We start from the raw sequence: 24,828 nt of genomic DNA on the forward strand, positions 1-24,828 counted from the left end.
TCACCAATTCCTACGTCGCGGACCCATTTTCCTCCCTTCCTATAGAATTTTAGGAATGCAGATACCTTAATCTAATCGTCAGAAACAGTTCCCACACTCGAGACTGCTCACCTTTACTACTTCCTTCACCACTTCCTACGTCACGGACCTCAAGCTAGTGTCGTCATTTGATTATATTTTTGATCCATACCACCGTTTATGTTCTAATATCTGTGGAATAATGCTATCAGCTATTTATTTATCTACTGTATTCAAAAGTTAACAGCTGATCATATGTCTTTGTTTATGTGTCAAATACTGCTTCCATAAGGATTACATTGAAACTTTGAGACCCAGTGGGGCGGATTCCTGAGAGACTTTTTTAACGCCATATAGATGTTGGCACTCACCGATATGGTCTTTATCACCATGCAAAATTTGAAAACGATTGATTCAGCCGTCTAGGAGGAGTTTGCGTATTACGAAATGCATAAAAGTCGACGTATAAGAGCTTCGCTCGCTACGCTCGCTCCGCTCAATTATTTATAAAGTATCGGCAAATGTCAATTAGTTTACAAAAAATGAACACTGGCCAAAACAAAATATATTTTTTGTCAAAAACAACCACAAACATTGTCCACAACTCCACAAATACATGTAATGTCCTAGGCTCATTCTCTCCCCTCAGTTCACCTCGGGCTACGCCCCTTGCATATCCAATGTTTTGAGATGAGTTTTTCAAAAGTAAATATTGATTGGTCTCTATCGTTGGGTGAGAAAAATCATGATGTTCATCTTTGCTTTGACATTTGAATTCTACAGTCACCCGACAAAGTGGGCTTCCTTGCACTGATTATAGCACAGAAAGCTGTTAATTGGTGCATTTACTTACTTTGCAGCACACTTTTTAATTTTTCGAACACCATTGTTCCAACCAAACAACTCAAAACAGCGTGATTTTATTATGCCCGTAATCCGTATACACTTGGAAATAGATTGGCAACACTTAAAGATACTACGACTACGATCAGCTGGTACAGTGGTTCCAATTTCGTCCAATGTTTGGATTTAACATTACCTAATAAGGTGATGTACAGTGTTTTAAGGGGGTTCGGGTATTACAAATGTTCAAAATTCTGGAATTTAGTTTTTTTGAACCAAACTTTAATTTAGATTTTCAAGTTGAACGTTCACACACATTTTTGATGAAATAATCGTTGCCAATGTTGTTGAAGATAAAGTAAAAATACATATTTTCCTGGTCCGTGATATTTATAAACTTATCTTAATCCTCTATTACAGCAGTTCATATTCTCCAAATGCCTTGGTCATACCTGAGTAGTAATTCTGCAATGTTATTGAAATTGAGGTTTATTTATTTATTCTCGTTTGACCAATCCACAAAGAGAAATGTACACTCAGAGCAACCCAACGATTGATAAACAACATTGTCAATATACTGTGTAGTTTTAATTTTAAATCATGCTAAAAGGGTCTTCCAGTGCTAGAACACTCCCCTAGACTACCACAAAGGTACAGTACCTTTGGTTACAGTATTCAAAACAGTTTTGTAGAGTTTTCGCACATTTTTTTTGTTTTCTTCAAGAATGCAGACAGCGCATGTAGGCGGTAGTGCAGTAGGCGCAGACTGGTTTTGTCTGTGTAGTGCCTGGTAGATCAGGCGCAGGCAGGCACTCGACACTCGTGCGCGCGACACCACAGCGACACCATCTCACCATACAACACCATAGAAACACCATAGCATGGCGGACGAGGGCATAGAGTACGACATGGTCATCAAGCAGGAGGGACCGAAAAAGGTGAGCTTTATCAATTTAATTTTTAGTTGTGTATGATTGTTTGTCTAAAGCAAGGACATTTGGGATGGTAGTAATAGTTTGTAGTTAACATGGTGTGATTTTCCTATGGGGTTTCCATGTTGTCAATTGTTGCATTTTTTACAGGCAATAGCTTATACATAGCTTGAGGTTCAAAAGTAATTCAGGATTGTAATAACTAAAGCTCGTAGAGACCAAATTTTTAAAGGTCTATTTATATTTGGGTACTAGTGACGGGTGGCATCGTCCTGTAATCCAGCTACTAGGAGGTCACGAATTGTGGATATATAGGCATGCACTGTGGATGCGATACTCCCTGGTGTGGATTAACGTCCGCACTAGTGTGTACTACGACTATCCACAGTACTATCCTGGTAGTTAGACCAATTCGTATACACCAAGGCAAAAATGTGGTTCCGATTCCACTATAAACTGTAGATCCCTTAATTGTCATTAGCTGTATGGGCTATTAATTAACAGCTGTGCTTAAAATACTTACTTTGTATGGTCGTCATTTAATAAGAAAATATAAAAAATATATAATGTAAAACTTAAATTATATTGTGTTTATACATTTTAAGTAAAAACTTCACCAATATTTTTAGAATTCTTTTATTGTGTTTGTATACTCTAATTAACTTTTATTTTACGAGTTTACAACCAAGAGCTTAGCGTCGTAAACTAGGAAAGATGGTTCTTGTTTCTCTAAGTTTACAGAAGTGATAACGCAGTTACGAATGGTGAGATTGTGAATGGATTTAAGCTTCAATATTTTTCAATCTTTATCCTTAAAATCGCTTGACAAAATATGATTTAGATTGAATAAAAACCTTGCCCCAGGAAGTGTGTACGTATAAAGCAACTTTTGCGCCAGATGTTTAAAGTTTAATTAGTTAGATTCTTGGACCATTCTTTGCTATTCACCTTTCAGATCTTTCTAGGCTAGGAACTTCTGACAAGAAATAGTTTTCCTTATTGCGATCCAATAATTTATAGCTATCCTGATTAGATCAGAATTTTCGAACTGGAACTGACCTCTAAAACATCCGTACCTCATACACACGATTTTAGATTTGAAATTTTTATAGTTGAAATTGAAGTTAGTTATTTTACGGTTATTCACGTTTAAGGTTATGTGCAGCATGAATTTGTTTGTGGATTTCCTTGTTGCAATCCAATCTGATAGATAAAGCCTGTAATCGGACCATACTGATTAAAATTGCGAAACTGCATGTTCATCTTCCACACTTACTTTCCATTTTTATTTCAATTTAGTTTTATTCTTATTTTATACGCTAGTCAGTCCATGTCAATAGGGGTTTGTTTGGATAAAACTTCTTATGGTGAATCTGAAGAGGCTGAACGTCGAATTTGTTATCGTAGTACTTCAACAATCTAGTTATTCAACAAAATTACGCATTATGCATTATTTTGGTTGAAAGGTTCATAGACTAACATTGGCTAGTTTCGTTAATATACCTACATAATAATATCAATGTCTGGTGGAGGGGTCCATTTCTTAGCAGGACCAACTAACTCAAGTGAATACAAACAAGTAAATAGTTCCTTGGACCAATTGTTTGAAGAAACAACATAAAGTCGTGTTCAGCTTTTCAATACTCATGGTAAAGATTACTTCCTTCAAGTGCTTTCGATTTTCCCGAGCAAGGCGATTGAACAACAGATGTTTTGTCAGGGCGTTATTTTGAGAGTTTGAAAATATAATTTTTGAAGTCCATCGTCTGCATGTTTATAATACTAATAATACATTTTAAACTCCTCTGAAGCACACGGTTAAGTATAAAACACAGAAATTATTTTCACCATGTTTTCCTGATTACTTGAAGCTATCAAGACTTTTGCGCAGGAAAAGATAATTTCCTGATAATGTCGTTATTTATACAGTTTGGAAAGATAAATTTTGAACTTTAGCTCAGGATACAACCGCTAGTTTTGTTTTAATACTCGTCGTATATTTCATTCACTGCCAAAACCCTATTGTTGCACAAGTGAACAATCACCTAGATATTTCCCTACAGTCGCCCAACAAAGTGCACAGATTATAATACAGAAAGCCTTTTCCTCTGACGCACAGTTTTTACTTTGGTGCACACTCCAAGCAAACCACACAAAACAGCGTGCTTTTATTATGCACATGTATGCTTGAAAATAAGTTGGCAACACTTAAAGATATTACGAATACGATCAGCTGGTACACCGTTCCCAATTTTGCTCAATGTTTGGATTTAACCTCACCTAAAAACGTACTGTTCAGTGTTTGAAAGACTAATTATTAATTATATGATTTTCATATAGTAACTGTGGGAAAAAATATAATTTTTAACACGAGTGGAAACTACCTTTGCTCGCCTACGGCTCGTGCGTAGCATTTTCTCTGCCACTTCGCCCACTAGTTACACAAATAACTATTTCCTCAAGTTCGATTTCCTAAGCCCACCCTAACCTTCCACACAAAAAATGGCATGGGCATCTTCAACAGAACACACTTATTGTAAGATTGTAAACGAGCTTCTTCCTAAATATCAATTGAAATCCCTTGCAGTATTTGAAATGATTTGGTCCGCAGTTTGATATGTACTTTCATAGACAAATGATACTTTTAATAGTTTCAGTCAGCTGAAGTTGACGAAACTTTGGAGCAATGATACGCAAGGTGTGAAGTGAGAAGTGAGGTTGGGAAACTGAGTTTCACAGTTGCTAGTTGCCACAGACTATAGTTTCCCTATTAAAGCGCAGCAAGCCTGTGGTACATGAAGCTGTGCTGTGAAATGTTGCGAAAACCAGAGACCAGAGTGCGTTGACAAACTTTCAACCACTCCTGTTCTCTACCTGTATGATACTAATACAGAAATGAGGTTTTAACGTGTCTGTGGTGAAATATATTAGGTCTTTGAGTATTTTTTTGCGATTCCACACAAATTCAATATTAATTTGAAAGGGGCTAATAAGATGAATATTTTCACCATATTGAGTTGTAGCATAGACTAACCAACACCAGTAGACTTCCCATCCCATTGTAAATTTCGAAGCTCGTTTTTCATGTCTAGTTTATGTACGGTGACACTGATCTTTAGTATCGACTAAATTTTGTTTATATTATTGTACGGCTAATTTAATGATTTGTGCTTTACTGTTTGGTTATATAACTAGGACACGAGTTATTGTTTTATGATTAGACAGTTTTATTTGGTTTTAAATAACTGAAATAACAAGAATTGTAAACAAAATACGACTTCTACGCACCGGACAGAACTGTGGGAGTATGTTTTACCTGTGGCCGTAGGTTATTGTTTTAACTATGCGTATGCGTATCTTTTACGTTACGAACACCTTTCACTCATTTTTGAACTGTGCTTGCATTGTTAGTTAAGTGCTTATCCGTCCGATTTTGGGACTTAGTCAAGCGAAGTAGTTTTCTTTGTGTTGGGTTAAAATTTAATTTCTAAAAATAAAGTATATGGTAACGTTTAATTTTAACGATAGAGATTATGGTATCCCCGCCCTGTTGAGTTGAAAACTGTTCCACTGGTGTAGGAACAGCGTTTTTAACTTATATTTTGTTTTAGTTACATTTTACTTTGCTCAAGTTCAAGCATAAGAGATGACCTAAAAGTTTCTCCCTCTCATTGATCAAAGATTGTGTAACTTTTCCAATACGTCTCAAATAAAGGAATACCCATCGAAATTGTACTAGGAACAATATGGGAACAATTAAAATTTAGCCAGCTAATGTAATGACGGGCTTATAAGCAGCTGTTCGCCTCTGATTGTTTATAACTTGATAAACTCAAAGATCATCATGTTCTAATCTCTCAGACGGGTTTAAGATAAGTTATCTCGGATTACCCAGACCACTAAAGCGCCATCTTCACAACCAACCTTTACAACTCAAGGAGACAAAGAGGAATTTGACAGTTTCTCAGAATTAGATTATTTTACAAGTCCATCGGCCCTAGATGTATTTTTAAGTATTTTTCCAAGAGTTCTAGCTCTGGTTTTACTATCTAAACCTGCTTTAGGAGCATCGTTATTTGTCCATTAAGTTGTGATATGTTGTGAGAGGACTAATCAAATATAGAATGTAAAGCATATGTTGTAGCCAAAAAGATTTAAATATAGACCATCAGCTGTTCTGCGGTACCATAGGTTCTGGCGCACACCGCTGGGAGCGTCGTGTAGTTACGTAGCGATAAAGCAATAACTACATGGCGCTCCCAACAGTGTGCGCAATAACCTATGGTATTCGCAGCACAGCTGACGGTCTATATTCTTTTTGTCTATGGTTGTAGGTAGCTTAATAGCTACCGTGCTCACCTGGTAGTCAAAAAGGTCGCCGGTTCGTTACTTAGAAATGTCAGTAGCTCGAAACTGGACACAGCTGTTATTGCTCATTGCGTTCAAACGACATAAAGTTTAATCAGATCGAATGATAAAAATAGTTTAATAATCAAAATCTTTAAATGCCAAGCCAGGCCAAATAATGTGCACCCTGACGGACCAATTGCCTTATTTACCTAGTTTTGCATGGTCTTTACTTCATAAAACTACTCAAAATTGTAGATCAAGTTAATATTTAATAACACATGTTTTCTTCTACCTCATCAAGATTTGGAAAAATTCAAAAAATACAAAGTTAAAAAAAAATACAAAATTGCGGATATGTGGTCGACAACGCGTTTTTGAAAAGTCCATTTGTCTTTTCCCCTTTTCCCATTGGACCATTTCCCAGAGCTTGGCTGTTTAAACAGTGGCCACCCTGTTTTAATATAAGTGTTTAAAATTACAAGACATGGAGAGTAAGCATAGATGTACAAGTCTCAGTCATATTCGGTCCCACATCTCATGTGTTTGAAGTATGAAATGCACCAACGAGACTGGTGATAAGTGAAGGGGGGGATGGGTCCAGCACGCGCTGATCCGGCTCGAAGGACCACAGACCCCGAGACCAGTCCCGTAGATTCCCGTTACAAAGACGGCATTCCGTGTAGCGGGGCTGCAGCTGCATACACTGTAGGGCGCAACACGTTTCGCTCAGAATGTAGTTACAATGTATTAGGAATGAGCATATGACATATTCGATTCACACTATGAATGGGACTACATACCATGAACATAGGAAACTACTAGAAGTATTGTATCTTGCCGTGCTCTTTAATGTGGTAAAAACTTTTGGAACAAATTAGTGTTTTGGCTCGCAATTAATTATGAGGAACATTTGAAACCTTAGCTTGCCCTTCCATTCTTTGATATTCTTTTAAAATATTCTTGAACTGGTTATTTTCCTTGTAACGTTGACTAATGACAACATAGAACCAATAATGATAATGTTTATGTGGTTTTAGAGACATTCCCTTCGCCCCAGCATTCAAGAAAGAGGAATATTTTCAGGGAACCGCTAGAAGTGTTCCCTATTATAGTCCTCGCCACCCTAAGTTGAGGCAGCTCAAGGCCGCACGGCGTATATGTAGTGCGGCCGATGGCTGCCTCAACTTAGGGTGGCGAGGACTATAGGCTAAATAGCTGGTTGGTTGAGTGGTTATAGTGTTCGTCTACTGCCACTATAATCAGAAGGTTGCTGGTTCAAATTTGATTATTCGAAACTAGACACAGATGTCCTTGATCGTTGGGATTCCTCCAAATAAATATCTGGTGATAGAAATAGACTCAGCTGATTTTAGTCAGTAAACAAAGCTGTCATCCATTCAAAACCCCTTCAGTCAAATGTGTCGGCGTGGTTACGAATCTTACTCTTTCCTTATTACTACTACAGTATTGTTAATACTGTCTAAATGATACGGTTCCAAAAATGACTATTATGGTGATTTTTCCGTAGCTACAATCAGTTATAATGAGCTGCTGATACAATTTTTCAATAGCAAAGTAGGTTACAATAGGATAGGGAAGTGCGAATATGTGTTATTTGCCACCAGTGTCATTTGCCACCACTCTAGGATTTGTGTCATTTGCCACCACTTTATACCTGGCTGGGTGAGTCATCAGCCCCAACCCTAGTCCGTCGGTCATCACCCCTCGAGGCACCGGCCGATGGACCAGGATTACCTATGATTCATACTATCACCCTCTCCTGCAACCTTTTTACGGGTAAAAATTCCAACACTCTCTCTAGGAGTGGAGAAATACATGGCGGAAACGCTCATTATTATCTGTGGTTTTGTAGTGTTACGACGTAGTGCTGTTCTACCAAGTTTTACATTGTACAGTAGCATAATTTAAGTATAGATATTTAGTATATTTTAGTATAATTTGCACTAGCAAACACGTTGCTCGAAATCAAGCAATTGCAAAGAAGTAAAGTAGTTATTTAAAAACAAATAAAAGTAATCATAATTTCCGATGAGTTTAAAAGACTTTGAAATGAAAAATAACAGTAATTAAAATATACAGCTGATCAAAATGTAACAATCATGTTCTTCATAAGGATAACATGGGAACTTTAACAGCCACTGGGGCAGAGCCCAAGGGACTTTTTCAAAATTGTAAGGTCAGTTTGCAAATCTACGCGACACGCTCTTTCCAATGAGACGTCAATGGATAAAATCGGTTAAGAAATGGCGGAGGAGTTCAACCGACAAAGTTTCATGTAGCGTATCTAAATATATAAAAGGCAAAGCCCTCACTGACACACTCACTCACTCACTCATCACTAATTCTCCCACTTCCCATTTACCTAGGAGGCTGAAATTTGGTACACCGATTCTTTAGGCATTAAATAGGAAAACTAAGTTGTTTTTATTCTGATCGGACTCTCGGGCTCCGCCCCAGTGGCTCTGGAGTTTCCCATGTTAACCTTATGATTTTTCATATTTAAAAGGAATTAATGAATCTTATCAGCTGTTTCAATTAAACAAGTTGGTTCTGTTCTATGATGTTCAATAGCTTTAAAGTTACAAGGATTGCCAACAGGGTGCAGCACTATTATTATTTTTTTAATTTATGACAACAGCTAATTTGCAACCAAAAGGTGAGTGAGCGTAGCGAACGAACTTCAACCTGGAGGCGAGTTAACGTAGCGAACGAGCTAACCTGAAGGCAAGTGAGCGCAGCGAACGAGCTCCAACCTAAAGGTGAGTGAGCATAGCGAACGCACTTCAACCAGGACGTTCGCGTTTGAGTCATGCGAACGAGCTCATCTTGAAAATTAAGAAGTTAAACGGGGCAAAGCCCGCGGGTACAGCTAGTTAATTATATAGATATAGATAGATATAGCCAGTCCAAAGCCTGGATAAAGAGTGATGGGAATCAGTTAGCTCATTATAGTAACTAACTATTAAGTCTAGTTTCGTTACAAAATAACACAAGTAATGCAAGACTTTTTCTACTGAGCCTTCATAAACTCCGAGTATTTCATAAGTTCCGTCATCAAAGTAGAGTTAAGGCCCCAGAGGTTTTCTGTTTGATGAGTAATGAATTAAAAATAAGAGTGCCATTTAAAAACTGTTTTAATGACATATCAAATAAATATTAAGTAAATACAGGGTGAACAACTTAACTGTACCACCATTGCTATCTCAGACGCTATTAGATTTAGAGAAAACATTAAATATGAACTTCAACTATTTTCTTGTGACAAAAAATATTAATTCCACTTTTTTAAGATCACTACTATTTTCCAATATTGAGGTTAACTTTAACATTTCTTAATTGACAACATGTACTTTCTGATGATTTTAGCATGTAAATGCAATTAAAAACGTTTTTAGTAGTTGTATTTCTTATATACTTTTCTACTTGTTTATGAGTTACAGCGTGTTACATTTGGAAAAGAGTGGCTTTTTGTAAACATTTTTCATGACGTAGCTCATGTAAGTATATGATTATAAAATACAGCGGGCTTATAAAATTCATAAGAAATTTGAACTCAGATCGCAATTCTTTGTGGCTTTTTTGTTAGAACTTAAAGGAATAATTTCAATATATTTTATGATATTTTTAGAATGTAGATGCAATTTTAAGACAATTATAATTTATTCTTTGAATTTTTACTCCAAACTTACTCGTTTATGAGCTATATCATGCTGAATGTAACAAAAAGCTACTTTTCCCTAAATTTAACACGCTGTACAACGCTTGTAACTCTTTTACGTAGCTTTAAACGTTTTCAAAATTACAGTCTAAAATCTTCATAAAATACAAGGTGCCCCATAAGAAAATTCATATTTTTGTATGTCATAAGATAAAAGTTGAAATTCCCCATATAATGTTGTCTCTAAATCGAATAGTTTTTGAGATAGCAATGGTGGTACATTGAAGTTCTTCATTCTGTATATTCCCAGAATACTAAACACTAAAACTGCGGGTTTTCAAGTATTTTAATGGGATTTAATCTTATTAATGCGTCGTATACTGTGCTAAATGTTATTTTTTTATTAATTATCTAATCTTAGGCCATGTTAGGAATATTCAAATCGTTTAAAATACCTTAACATAGATAGGCCTATACTGTTTAACTTGCGATTATGTGAGTTCGGACTCAAAATGTGCGTTTTCTTTTGCCGAACAAGATGGTAAAATAGATTTTTACAATTCACAGTTGTAACTGGAGATATAGACATTTATTTAATATACAAAAAATTATAAGTACAACTACATGGTTGTGACACAGTCACGGCGGGAATTCCGGGGCGGGAATTCCAGGAACTGACCCTACTGGTGGCAAATGACACTGGTGGCAAACGACACTGGTGGCAAATAGTAGGACACCGGGAAGTGCTGCTAAAGTATTCTTGGTTCCCTCATCGCAGCTGTGTGATATCGTTAAAGCACAAGACAATTATGGTGTTTTACTATAGTTTATTGAAGGACTAAGTTTTACTAAATATGTTATCATAATGAACAATAAATTAAATAAAACGCTTCAGCGTATTTGATGTTAAAGTGAACATGTAACAAATTAAAATGTTGATACCACAGTGTGACCGGTACACATAGCCATTGAACAGTTACGTCCTACACTCATTCGAATGAAATCGATTATTCGATAGTTTCATTCGATATATCGCTTGATTAGTTAGGTTAGGTTAACCTTACCTAGCTAACCAAACGATATAACTTATCGAATAATCGATATATCGATCGATATTTTCAGTCGAGTGTAGGACGTAAAATGCAGCCAAAGTACCATCCAGCTACAGGTCTATTCTCGCCCAATACGACAACGTCTTGCTACGGTTAGTTCATCGTCAAAAATAAAACATGAATAGTTAATCCAACCTACTGTAGGTCTAGAACTCTGGGAGTGCAGTTCCCCTCAAGTAGTGGATGTAGTTAATCATATTTTGCATAGTTGCAACTGGGTTGCTGCAACTTCTAGAAACGCAACTGGAGGTCCTAGAAGCCATGTGAATGTGCATAAACCATATAAAACTACGATATCTGGTCGTGTCCATGGATAACCAATGTCCTTTACTTCCATCACTTGATGGGGTCGATTCCAAAATACAAATAAATCAGAGCTAACTCGCTTTAAACTAGATTTTGTTGCTAAAGACCGGTGTTTCTGCAAATCGTTTTTCAATGGTTCAAAGAACTTCGTAACAGCATTTGTGAATGGTTTGCAACATGTAGGCTACCATATGCGTAATATATGCTAAATGATCGTGATTGTGGTTTCAGTTAAAAAAAAAATACTTTTCGACTATCAGCACTGTTTGTCAGGGACTACCTTAATTCGTGGAAAGTTCAAGTCAGTAATTGCAGTGCTGATAAGAGTGCGCCTTATATAGGTCGACAGGTGGCAGGTGTGTTATCAAAGACCTTGGTTATCTCTACCTTACATGGTTGTGACCAAGGTACTGAGTGAGTCATAGTCTACTGAGGGCGCTACGACCTCATTGCATGCTTCCTTATGGCGCTTCTTTTCAGTTTTTATCTCTTGATCTAAATTGATGTTTCGGTACTTTGGTATTATACCGACCACACCTGAATTGGCTACCCTTAGGTTAGGTTAGGTTGGGTTAGGTTATCCTTGAATTCTTCATCGGTTCTTGAATTGAACCTAACCTAACCTAATCCAAGTGTAGTAACCTAACGCCAGAGTCTCAGATCAAAATTCCATTTTATTGACAGTTTTTTTTTGGTCCAAGTTCGACCTGTTTTTAGTACAATTTAATTCGTACGTTGAGCAAAATTTAAATTCAGATGGAAGTGAGAAGCCTTGTGTATATTTACTATTGACTAAGTGTTTTCTTTAGCTGGGATCATCAAAATGAAACTGTATGAAAGATGGGTGCAGTTTTGAACATTTAAAGACTTTCTAAGAGTTAAATCGGTGGTGTTTTGGTTGTCAGGGAGAATAGAAGAGATAATAAGTCTTAATTGGTTTCTTCATTCTGTCTTTTTGGGCTATAATGACTTCAGCTAACCAACTTATCGCTGGTTTATTGGCATCAATAAACATTTGGATGGAATCAATAATCAAAGGCAAATAGGGATTGTTGCAATAGAAACAAAACTAGTCATTGAAAATATATAGGCATTTCTATATCAGTGTTTATTTTGATGACTTCTCAATACATATCAATGAACGTTTAGGATAGTGACGAAATCAGATGAATATTCCCTTACACAATCTATTGTAAGTTAAAAAGTTATTCTTCACACAGTCTTACTTTACGTTCTAAGTCACCGAAGGCAATTATTAGAAAAAATACCCCCGCAGCAGCAAACCTGCCGAATAAGCGAATTTCCATTTGACTGAATTGATTTTCAGTTAAATATATTTTAATAACATTAGGTTTAACGAGTACCTAGGTTTGCTGCTACAAGGAAACTAATAAAGTGTGTTTTTGAGTAATATATTGATAGCTTAGTAGAAAATAAATAAATTTGCCAAGTTTGATCAAAATATATCCATAAACAAGCAAACTACAACATTTGACAATATTCTCCATAAGAATAACATGGGAATTTTAAATTTACAATTTTTTTTAAATTTTCTCCGTTACTAATAATCGAAAAAATATTCTTTTATATACTAAATTATTTGTTTTTTTAAGCTCTTTAAAAACGTCTAAAGAGAAATCGGGAAATTTTGTGTTTTGAGGGTCAAAAGTGAGAAAAAACCTATTTTTATCCCATAAAACCCCCGTAAAGCCCCGTTCCCATGGTCCGATCGTGCTGGTTCGCGAACTCATTCAAGTTTATCCCACTTTACACCTTTAAACCAAATTTCATCAAAATCAGACAAAAATTACTCAAGTTATCGCGTTCACGGACGTATATATATATAAGTCTATATATATATACATATATAAAAATTTGAACGAATGGTGTTTTTGGCCTCTGGGGACATCAAAATGAAAAAGTAAATCTGTCCCGGGTCTAGGTCTTACCTTGCCACCTACGGTAATAGCTACTTCCCTATAGGGAAATTCGCTAATAGCAAGGCAATTATTAGAAAAAATAGCAATAACGAAAAATTAAAACGTGATGTTAGTCATACCCTTGATTTCTTCTACCCTTATTTCCAAAAATAGTTATAGTTAAAGAAATAGTTTCAATGTCCAGTGTGTGCAGGAAACATAGCGTGAAACATACAAATCCCAGATCTCTCGAGGAGAACTGTTTACATTTATTGCTCTTCGCGAACGTGTCCGAACTGTGAAGTTTTGGCAGTTGAAAGTACTGTAGACTGTAGACCAGGCATTTACATATACTCGTTGTTTGGCATACCACAGTGTACAGTACGGTGTTTAGTTTACCACATGTGTATGTATGTTAAGTGACGTCACCGCGGGGAAATTGTCAACAATCCAGGGGAATTTGGTAGTCAGCTGTAGTTCCTTTCCCACGGCCGTAGCCAACGAACCCGCCAACCCGCATACAACACACTGTAGTTCGCATTTGTACGTTACTTGTGTAACTGGAAACGTCAATGAACTTCTAAATTTTTAAGTCTTAAAAAGTTTAATAGCTACCGGTACTTAGTTTTCCCGGATTTTGGTCTAAGAGGTGATTTTGAAAGTTCCCACGCCCATAACCCAATTCTATAATTCAAAATAGCCTTGTTCATCTAAATCAATATAATTAAGTTTATATTCTTCGTTACTCAAATGCTCAAAACGACTAGAAGAATATACTAAAATATACAACGAAAGATGAACAGTCCTTAAGAGTAAAGAGAGTAAAATCTGCGCTTAAACACGGGCTTGCAGTTAGTTATCCCTAAGAATTTAGGTTATCCGTAAACAGTTTACTATTAGGTTGATCTAAATTAGTATTTAGATACGGAACCGTATAATTATAGTCACCAGTAATTGATAATCGATTGAATGCAATGAAATGAATAACTAGGAAAGTTTACCATCATCGTATCCAATTATAAAAAAGATTAGCAATAAACTGACACTTTGGTAAGAAGGAAGAATCGCGAGATAAAATAAAAGCCTTTATTTAGATCCTGAAGAAAATCAGTAGCCTCTTATGGTTCGAAACTATACACGCAGCTGTGACGAATGAAACAGCTGATCGTCTCACTCCATTCTACCACATTCTACACTCTCCACTCACCTTGCATACATATTCAGCCTAAACAAAATAAATTATATAATGCGGAATAACTTCTCAGTACTGACATGTTATACGTTGTTCAATCCTCCAAATGCAGTTACAGTATTGGGAGTGTTAAGAGGATTCCATCCGCCGGCTGTTACCACGTAAACATGGTCCTACGAAAAAGAACCTCGTGGTGGCATTATTATTGTTTATCGAGTTGAAATAAACTGTAAAATATTCACAAATATCCAAACTATGCACTGGATGAACTGAAACTTCGTAATTGTTTCTTTAAGTATTTGCAAAATAATGTTGAAAATCCATTAGTTTGTCATTTTTACATGTAATTTTAACTTCTTAATAATAGTTATAAATTAATTTTTCTCCATCCATTGTAAGCTGTGATATGTTAAGAGCACAAAATACAAACAATAATTGGAAAAAAATTAGTTTTTGAATGTTGAGAGCTTTTACAATAGAGGCATGATCAATCTCAAACTATATTTCAATCCATATAATCCCGCCATCTTGAATTGAAATTCAGGCTGCCGAGCCCCTTTAAGATACTTAATTAAATGTTAATGTTATCATGTCATCCAGTTATTAAGTAAACCTTTTCACCACGAGGGGGAACCAGGTGGTTTATTAGTCTGGCATGCAAGCAAATGCTGCACAGAGTAGGCCCTATATCTGAGAAAATCTACACAGAGTGTCTATGTAAGAGTTGCATAGAGTTCATCATACGATAGACAATATATAGCTGCATCTTCAAAGTACACGCTACATAGAGAATGTCAAAGTAAAATCTACACAGAGTATATCAAAGTAAGAGCTACACAGTCCAGTATTAATATTTGACCTGTATCTTCGAGCGGAACTACTTTGAGTAGGTTAACCGGTCCCTGCTGTCACGACTCTTCTTTTTCTTCCTCTCTCTCGCCGCAGACAGACAGACAGACATATTTAATGACTAATTAAACCCGACATAGCCTGAGTACATCGTAAATTCAACTAGGTACCTCTCTCTTGAACATATAAGAGACATTAAATCTAAGTACTTGAGTGCCAATTATCGTTGGACTTTTAATCAATTAGATGGATAATCGGAATCAGCTGATTTTAGTGGGCATGATTATTTGTATTTTAACAAAAGCGTGTAACTTTGTTCTGACTAAGATCAGCTGTTTCTTTGGACCCTACTAAAAGGCAAAAGATCAAGACCACTTTTTGTAAATTAATTGAAAATTGAAAGATGTAGATAAAACAAAATCACTTCTGATATATGATAGTCTATCTTGGAGTAGTTCTGATAATAGACATACACATATGAATCACTGTTCTAGTTATCAGTTGACACAAAGCTTATTGGGAGGCATAGACTGACCAGGCTTTTTCCATCTTGACCTAAAATCCACACACAAACACATACTTTATATTTCTCGTTATTAGGGTAGTAGACGAAATTTTGTTTATAATTAGGGTTATTTTCATGATTTGTGCTTTACTGGTTATATACCGGTAACTAGCAGACCAGTTATCGTTTATGATTATATTGTTGTATTTGGTTAAATGAGGTTTTAAATGACCGAAATACAAAAAACAAATTGTAAACAAAACAGGATCTCTACAGTTAGTTGGACTACTCAGAATCTATAACATTAAAACGTGACAGGGTTTTTTTATGTCACGATTCTGAATCAACCACTTGACGGATTTTCATGATTTTTGTGTTGAAAGAAAAATAATTTTTAGAACTAGGGAATGGGAATGTCGAAGCCATAATTTTAGTTTAGGGTCCAGTTTTTTAGAAATTAAGTTTGATTTTTTTTAAATCTAGCAGCCGACATAAATATTCCAGACTAGCTTTAGCTATTAATACCATTTGCTTAGTAACAGCACTCTGTGATTTTGTCATTGATTATCTATATATATAAAGCTTAAATACCACTGACTCACTCATTCATTCATTCACTCACTCATCACAAAATCTCACGCTCACTAAGAAAGGATTTTACCCTCTTACCTCTGGGCTCCGCCCCAGTGGCTCTGGAGTTTCCCATGTTAACCTTATGAGAAATGGAATTAATGAATCTTAACAGCTGTTTCAATTAAACAAGTTGGTTCGGTTCTATGATGTTCAAAGCATTAAAGATACAAGGATTACCAACAGGGTGCAACACCATTATTTTTTTTTTACATTTATGACAACAGCTAATTTGCAACCAAAAGGTGAGTGAGCGTAGCGAACAAACTTCAACCAGGACGTGATTGAGCCATGCGAACGAGATCATCTTGAAAATTAAGAAGTTAAACGGGGCAAAGCCCGCGGGTTACAGCTAGTAGGAAGTAAGTAAGATCCTATAACCATTGCTGTATACGAATCGAAGCTCACAAGCTTTCGAATGAAAGCTTATGAAAATATTTCTTAGGGTACCTACTAAAATTTTAAGGAAAGGTTGGGAAATACAATGATCACATGTTTTAATTCATCTTGGCAGCTTTTTCTTTACAATGCATTTTGAACTGCCAAAACTATGCTTGAATTAGGAATATAAATAGTGATATAACTGTATACAGTTTTAATGGACTACTAGATTCTCTTACGTCAAAGATGCTTTATGAGCCTGTATTGTTGTTTGTATTCATGTACATTCATATGTTTACAAGCTGTAACCCGCGGGCTTTGCCCCGTTTAATTTCTTAATTTTCAAGATGATCTCATTCGCATGGCTCAATCACGTCCTGGTTGAAGTTCGTTCGCTATGCTCACTCACCTTTTGTCAGCAAATTAGCTGTTGTCATAAATGTAAAAGAAATAATAGTGCTGCACCCTGTTGGTAATCCTTGTAACTTTAATGCTCTTGAACATCATAGAACAGAACCAACTTGTTTAATTGAAACAGCTGTTAAGATTCATTAATTCCATTTCTCATAAGGTTAACATGGGAAACTCCAGAGCCACTGGGGCGGAGCCGATTGGACGGATCACGAAATTGATGGTGTATAAACCTATTCCATGAAATTCTACACGTATGTACACACAAAACAATTTGTTCCTTGATTGGTTTTTATACTCTATTACAATTGCAGCGTTATATTGTTATGCAATTAATTGGTTAGCGATTAATTGGTATGGATTCTGAAATAGGGATTATATTATGATGATGACAAAGGAAACATGCCTCTTTCCCTTGTTTATTTCTACTTGAGACAGATTTTACATTTCTACATGTTCACAGGTGGACCTGTCAACTCAGATAGATTCAGAAGCGATTCAGAAAGCTTACAATGAAGTGAGGGATGACACGTCTGAGACTAACTGGTAAGTAACATAGAGAAACAACAGAGACTAAGGAAGCTCTAGAATATATAATGATCAAAACTATACACTTAGAAATCATTCGTACATAGCAACAGCTCCAAGGACTTATGGTACCTACTATTTGAACAAACCTTTGATATAGAGATTTCCTACATTTAAGAAACTGAACTTAAAATATTTTGGATTGGAAATTGCATAAAATGTGTGTTTGAGCGTGAAGCTTTGTAAATCAAGCACACAGCTTACATTCAAAGCACTTAAATTGCATATATGGCATAGAAGTTTCATTGCTCATGGAAAATGTAAGAAAATGTTGCTAGCTACGGAGTAAATTAGTTGATAGTGTTCTTAAAATGAGGTTATTGACTCAGAAACCTAATCAATTATTTTGTTTAAGGTTAGTTCTAAAATACAACGGAGAGAGAATCGTATGCTCTGGAAAAGGAACTTCATTCGAGAGGTTCAAAGATGAATTTGGAGAAAACGACCGAGCCTACGGATACATAAGAGTGCAGGTAATACAGACTTAATACCACTTTAGGATATATTTTTCTAACATATCAGGATGATAACATTATATTATGTAATACTCTGTAACGGAGGGTGAATTTGTTAACGTAACTCACAAATCAAACTCAGCTCTCACTGACAACAACCAACTAAGGTAGAGAAACAGACACAGTGTTTAATAATTTAGTATAAAACAGGAACCCCAATGTGCAAAAAGACTTTAAGCCCCAATTTTGAACACCCTTAAGATGGCCTTACCTGGATCCAGTGGATGTGCCAAAAATTAATCCCGTTCCTCCCAAATCGAAGTTTGAGATGCTAACCACTGTTAACACACACTCCAACACGTATTGTATTGCATTGAGTGTATTGTTATGCATTGTATTCTATTACAGATGGGTGATGAGATGAGCAAAAGACAAAAGTTCCTGTTGCTGACGTGGGTCGGAGAAGATGTTGGAGTCATCAAACGGGCCAAGATGAGCACAGACAAGGCTCTCGTCAAAAATATTCTATCGGTAAGTTATCTTAACTCTAACATATGTAAAATGTGGTTTGTTTCAGCATACGTGCAGTGTACTTAAATTGAAACTTTATCGTACTTTTTAATTAAGGTCTCAAAATATTTGTCTACTCTAGGAAAAGTCAGTAAACTCAGTTGTCCCAAGTTAAACCAAAACACAAAGGATGTCTGTAAGATGTTTTAAGTCTCCAAAGGTCATGTTAAAGCCAATCAAATCTGAGATGAACATCAAAAGTGTTTCACTTCCTCCACTACAGTACTATTTTAGATTTTGAAAAAAGTGATACTCCTGCAAAGTAAAAATCATGTTCTGTGATCACATTTCTATAGTCTTAGTCATCAAGTGCCATTCCATTAAAGTCAATCATCATAGTTAATGAAGATAAATATCATTTCATTTTAATTTATTTTAAAGCATATTATGTATAGTCCAGTCAAGGAATGAGGTGTAGAGTGCGTGAGCAGGTAACTAAGCGATTCCTTCAGAAACTTGTTCAGGGGGCTTAGGGTGTTAACATACCAAAAGTCCTGACTCCTAGGTGGTGAGCCAGGGGGTGGAGGGGGGAAAAAGGGGGGGAGAAAGGTACGCATTTTGGGGTTTTTGATTATATCTCGAAAACTATCAACTTTTTGTATACTATAGTAAATTATAAAATTGAAGAAGATTAAATTTTCTACAAGAAAAGTCTAAATGTGTTTATTTTGGTTCAACAGATTACGAGTTATAACTTATTTAATTGATATCTTTAATAAAATCTCCTTCCATAAGAAATACATGTAAATTAGTATGCGAAATGGGGCGAATCCGATCCGCCCAAAGGAAATATAAATGATATTCTGGAAATCTTTACAAAATTTCCAATAATTTGACACTTTAATCATTAAAATTGATCCAAAATTAAGGCGAGGGCGAGGTAACAAAATGTTGAGTTTTGGTGTTTTTTTATTGGAAATATAAAAAAAACCTTAAATCATCCCATTTTTAAACGCTCACCCTCGCTTTAATTTTTGACAAAATTTCATGATTAAAGTGTCAAATTACTGGAAATTTTGTCAAGATTTCCAGAATATCATTTATATTTCCTTTGGGCGGGTAGGATTCGCCCCATTTCGCATACTAATTTACATGTATTTCTTATGGAAGGAGATTTTATTAAAGATATCAATTAAATAAGTTATAACTCGTAATCTGTTGAACCAAAATAAACACATTATATACTTTTCTTGTAGAAAATTTAATCTTCTTCAATTTTATAATTTACTATAGTATACAAAAAGTTGATAGTTTTCGAGATATAATCAAAAAACCCAAAATGCGTACCTTTCTCCCCCCCCTTTTTCCCCCCTCCACCCCCTGGCTCACCACCTAGGAGTCAGGACTTTTGGTATGTTAACACCATAAGCCCCCTGAACAAGTTTCTGAAGGAATCGCTTAGTTACCTGCTCACGCACTCTACACCTACTTTTGGATCATTCATTGACTGGACTGGTAGCAAAGTTCTTCGTTTGAAGTCCATTGTTGGTGATGGTGTGTTAATGTTCAAAGGTTCATTGCGGGATCTGGGATCCTGAATACTCTCTGCAGTGTATTCCAACTTAAGCGGTGTTTACACTGTCGTTTGGCCACGGCTAAAATCAGGCGTGTAGGTGAGAAATTTTCTCACTTTCTTGAGAAGCGTGGCCACGTCTCGTGTAAACAGTGGAGACGTGGCAGTAACAGACGTGGCAACCCAATACGCCTGTTCCCCACGCCCTTTGGAACTAACCAAACCGTGTTTGGTTGCTACGCCTGTTGCAGGCGTGGCTAGACCAGGCTAGACGTGGCGAAGAGTTATCGTTTTCCGTCTCGTCGTTGTGTGTACTACGAGTTTAACCATAGTTCTTTAAAGTCAGTGGTTGGTTGTCGTCTCAGTTTACGGTGTGAAAACAAAGAAATCTGTATTATCGGCACAAGTCGAATCAATTAAAGCGGTGAAAACAAAGCAATTTTTAAAATTAATGGAAGGTCAAACAATTTGAATGCTTGTGAACTGTATCAAATTGAACCTTGTTTATTTAATATAAATATTGAAAGCTACAGCTTGGTTTCTATATTTTAATAACACTTAAATGCCGTGCTATTTCTTCAGCTAAAATAGCAATCACTCAATCACTGCAGAATAACCTTCAATAATATTAATCTGTTGTCTCAATCCATAACGCACCCAAAAATAAAAATAAACACGCCTTTAATGAATACGCTTCTACCAGAAAACTGTTTACACTACACGGCATTTGCGTACGGCTGTCCATTGGCGTGGCGACCACGCCTGTTACGGACGTGGCCCCACGACAGTGTAAACACCGCTTTAGGTTGTAGGTAGGACTTGTAGGTAGGACTTTTGTGTATTGTTGGTTGTAATGTGTTAGTTATTTTTTTCACCTAAGGACGGGATCAGATTCAAGATTGCGTAACGTGTATTTGTTTTACCATTGTGATGGAAAATGTCCGCAATAACCTTTGAACGACATGAAGCAAAGAGTTTGGATGTAAAAAATGTGCAAAAAAAATGTGTGGAGTTTGCAGGTGGTATGAAAATGTACAATATGTTTTTCATATTGGCAGTGACCAAGTTTAGAGGAATTTCCCCTACAGATCAAGGCGTGACTGATCAAAGAGATGGCTGAATTGACAGAATATATCTCTACAAGACTATAGTAAACCCTGGTAGTCTCAAACATGCTGACTTTGACTATTAATACAACTAGACATTCCATCTCCATGTTAAATTTGTTGTCAAAATTGTCGTAGTTGATGTGCGCCATCGATGGATTGCGCTGATATAAATTACTATTCTGTTGAATACACACCTTTTTTACCAAGTCAAACTTAGGGAATGACTTATTGTGAGCTATAGCAACTTTTATGACTCATCAACCTGGTCAGCAACAAAAAATAAGGTATAAAATATAATTTTAGACACTAGCGCATTGTGACTGGATCACACAACTACGATCTTTTTTTAATAAAAATTGGTAACAGTAACAGCTGGACCATATAGATGGTATGTCTTCTTCAGTTAGTGCGTGGAACAAGCAACATATTACCTAGTAATCTTTCACTTTGATAAAAATTTCAACAGCTGGTCCATATAGATGGGATGTCTTCTTCAGTACCAAATAGTCAACTATGCTGATCAGCAAGGTAAGTTTCCTTTAAATCGCTGCCTCAATGGACACTGATGAACACTCGCTGCCAACCTCGTTGTGGAAATGACTACCACTGCCTTCTACTGCAAATACATATGCCGCTTAGACACATTTCTAAATGGAAACATTTTCTAACTACACATCTCTGAACTTGCAATGGATTTTAACAGGTGTTGACTCCCTTCCTACAGAAACCTAATCTCAGAATGCGGTTCATACTTTACGGGGAGCGTTGCTCCTCATAGTTTTGGCTAATGAAGAATAATGGTCACATAAGGGTGGCTAGAACTATAGTGGATGAAGAAAATAGACAAATATTATATTTGTACTATTTAATAAGAAACCAAGTAGATGAGGCATATGACCGGGATAGACGGAGATGAATTGTTGGCAAGGCCAAAATCCTTTATAGAGTATCGATGACCATGGGAGTAAGTTAGTGAGAAACCAAGCTGACCATTCCTCTTTCCTTGTCGTGAAAATTAAATGAATCTAGTTTCTGATTTTTAAATGCTACCATAGACAAAAATGTTGTCTATGATGCTACTACATACAACCGATACTGATGGCCAATTTCAACACTAAAGAAATTATTATTTTTAACAAGAAAATTATAATGATAAAAATTTAAGGATCACTGTTTATATATGAAATATAAAACTAAACTAAACTACTTATAGCCCTAATTTTATTAAAAAAACTCAATGCTAAGATTGCTAAGCAGAAACTGAAAACAGTATGTAGCCAATATTATTCTTTAACTGACCTTGTAATTTCCAATTTTCTTACAGAATTTTGCCGTAGAACTTCAACTTGAAAACAAATCTGAGTTCGACATTAACTTCTTCAAAGATCAACTCAACAAGGCAGGAGGTGCTAACTACGGAACTGGAGTAAGAGACCTCTAACTCTCTGGACGAAGGGACAAAGATCTCTAAGAGGTCTAAGACTTTTAGACGTAAAGATGGAAGCAAATTGTTCACTAGCTTACTTGTGCAATATAGGTTAGTTAGGATAAGATACCAGTATTGTATTTCTACGTACTTTTCAAAGTATTACAAGTTTAGCAGTCTGTTTTCTTGAAAGTTAATTATTTATTTGGAGGTTAGTTTCTTTGATGTGTATTTTAAATCTGTTCAGTAATAAATTATTTGTAAATATTGGATGTTTTACCCTAGTCAAATTGTTATATTATTTATTGAAATATTAGTTTATTCACTGGATTTGTACAAAATTCCATGCATAATCTAATCCTTTTAGCTTTTAAAGTTGATTGTTGGACACAAGAGTAGCAACTTGACTTCTGCTTGCATTCAACTAGTTACTACCGAACAGAATAATAGTTTACTAGTGTACCTGTTGCTCGAAATCAATAAATTGTCAAGTACCGGTATTATACAGAAGTTATTTTAAAACTACAGTAATAACAGTCATAATTTTTGATGAGTTTAAAAGACCCGACTAAATGCTTACCTATGCAACTAATTGAAATACTCACGATATTTAATAGCGCTTTAAAATAATAAAACGCTTCTTGTGAAAATATTTTAAATTTTTTGGACTTTATTTTGGTCTTATTTTTTAGTGTTTTCTACAAATGTTTTCTAACTTAAGGCTGTTACCAGTAAACATTTCTTGCATGTATTTATTTGATCTCACTTTAGGTAGGTTTACTTTACCACTGTGACAACATGATGTGTATATTCTTCATTGTTTTTTTTTTTTGCTTAAAAATAAGTTGCTTAGCATAACTGGCAAAAATGATTCATCTCCCCAAGTGATTGTGTACCTGGATTCCTTAAGCCCAGCGCACACGGTGTGACTGTTTTACAACAACTGTTGCAAACCAGTTGCGTCTGGAACCAGTTTGCAACTGAAACAAAACTTCTCTCCGCACACGGTGTGACTGTTTTACAACTACAGTTGCGTCTATTGTGCAATCAGTGGAGTGCAAATTTAGTGTAGTTACGTTGTTTTAAGGCCTTAAGTGTGACGTTATTAGCTATTAACATAGATAAAAGGAGTAGTGTCTATACTCCTTTTATCTATGCTATTATCAATACCGAAGACAGCAAGGGTACTGAGAGAGCATTGTGTTCACCCTTATTTGAGCAAGAATGTTAGAACTAGGCTGTTTGTAGCAGCTAGAGCTATTCGGATAGGAAATTATAAACACTATACGGCCGTCAAAATTCCACCAAAATACTACCAAACACCACAAAAACCCCCCTTGGTCTCGTGCAACTGAAGTCTGCAACGCAACTGCAACGTCGGGCCCACGGTTGCATGTGACTGGTTTCAAACTTTTTTTGAAATCGCATACAACCAGTTGTGTTGTGTGTGCCTCCGTGGGGATACACATGGTACAGTGGTACAATACATTTGCCGAGGTCTTAAAACAGTTGCACGCGCAACTGAAAGTTGTAAAACAGTCACACCGTGTGCGCTGGGCCTTACTGTGAGACCAGGCCTCTCCTCTACTCTTCTCATACATATAAGATTTCCTATTAATTGTTTCCTCTTCCTGTTTTCAATATTTCTCCTTTAAACTCAAGAAATTTTCTGTTCTTCCAACAAAACTGATTAAATGTTTAGATTTGTCTATAACCTCCTAAATACTACAAACATCAATATTTACTTCCAAAAAGCTTGTGAGATTCTTTTTTATATACAGCTGTTTCTGTTTTTTAAAATTTGTATTCAATGTAATACTTATTGGGAAAATGCGACCTTTGAGAGCGTCTCGTGCCGTTAAGGGTAAGAGTTTTAAAATTCTAAAACCTTTATGCAAAACTACAAATTGAGGCAAATTATTTGACACCACAAATGTTACAATAAGTCCAAAAATAACGGAGGAGTTTTGTTCACAAAAAACAGCCCTCACGTATTAATATAAGAGATTATGCTACAAGGCCGAGATGTACGTGTTTATG

At 36.0% G+C, this 24,828-nt stretch overlaps 1 protein-coding gene across 1 annotated transcript; it reads left to right on the plus strand.

Moving 5' to 3' along the window:
• The first annotated feature begins 1,670 nt into the window (after positions 1-1,670).
• On the plus strand, positions 1,671-23,055 carry LOC128994660 (coactosin-like protein). The gene is made up of 5 exons (XM_054419357.1): positions 1,671-1,799; positions 17,591-17,673; positions 18,071-18,188; positions 18,579-18,701; positions 22,687-23,055. Exons 1-5 carry the CDS (start codon positions 1,743-1,745, stop codon positions 22,801-22,803), a joined length of 498 nt encoding a protein of 165 aa, XP_054275332.1. The 5' UTR covers positions 1,671-1,742; the 3' UTR covers positions 22,804-23,055.
• Positions 23,056-24,828: the final 1,773 nt, after the last annotated feature.

The sequence above is a fragment of the Macrosteles quadrilineatus genome, unplaced genomic scaffold, assembly GCF_028750875.1.
Source record: "Macrosteles quadrilineatus isolate MER2022 unplaced genomic scaffold, UCM_ALF_1.0 Scaffold_5__1_contigs__length_97177068, whole genome shotgun sequence".
In the NCBI taxonomy this organism is placed as follows: Eukaryota; Metazoa; Arthropoda; class Insecta; order Hemiptera; family Cicadellidae; genus Macrosteles; species Macrosteles quadrilineatus.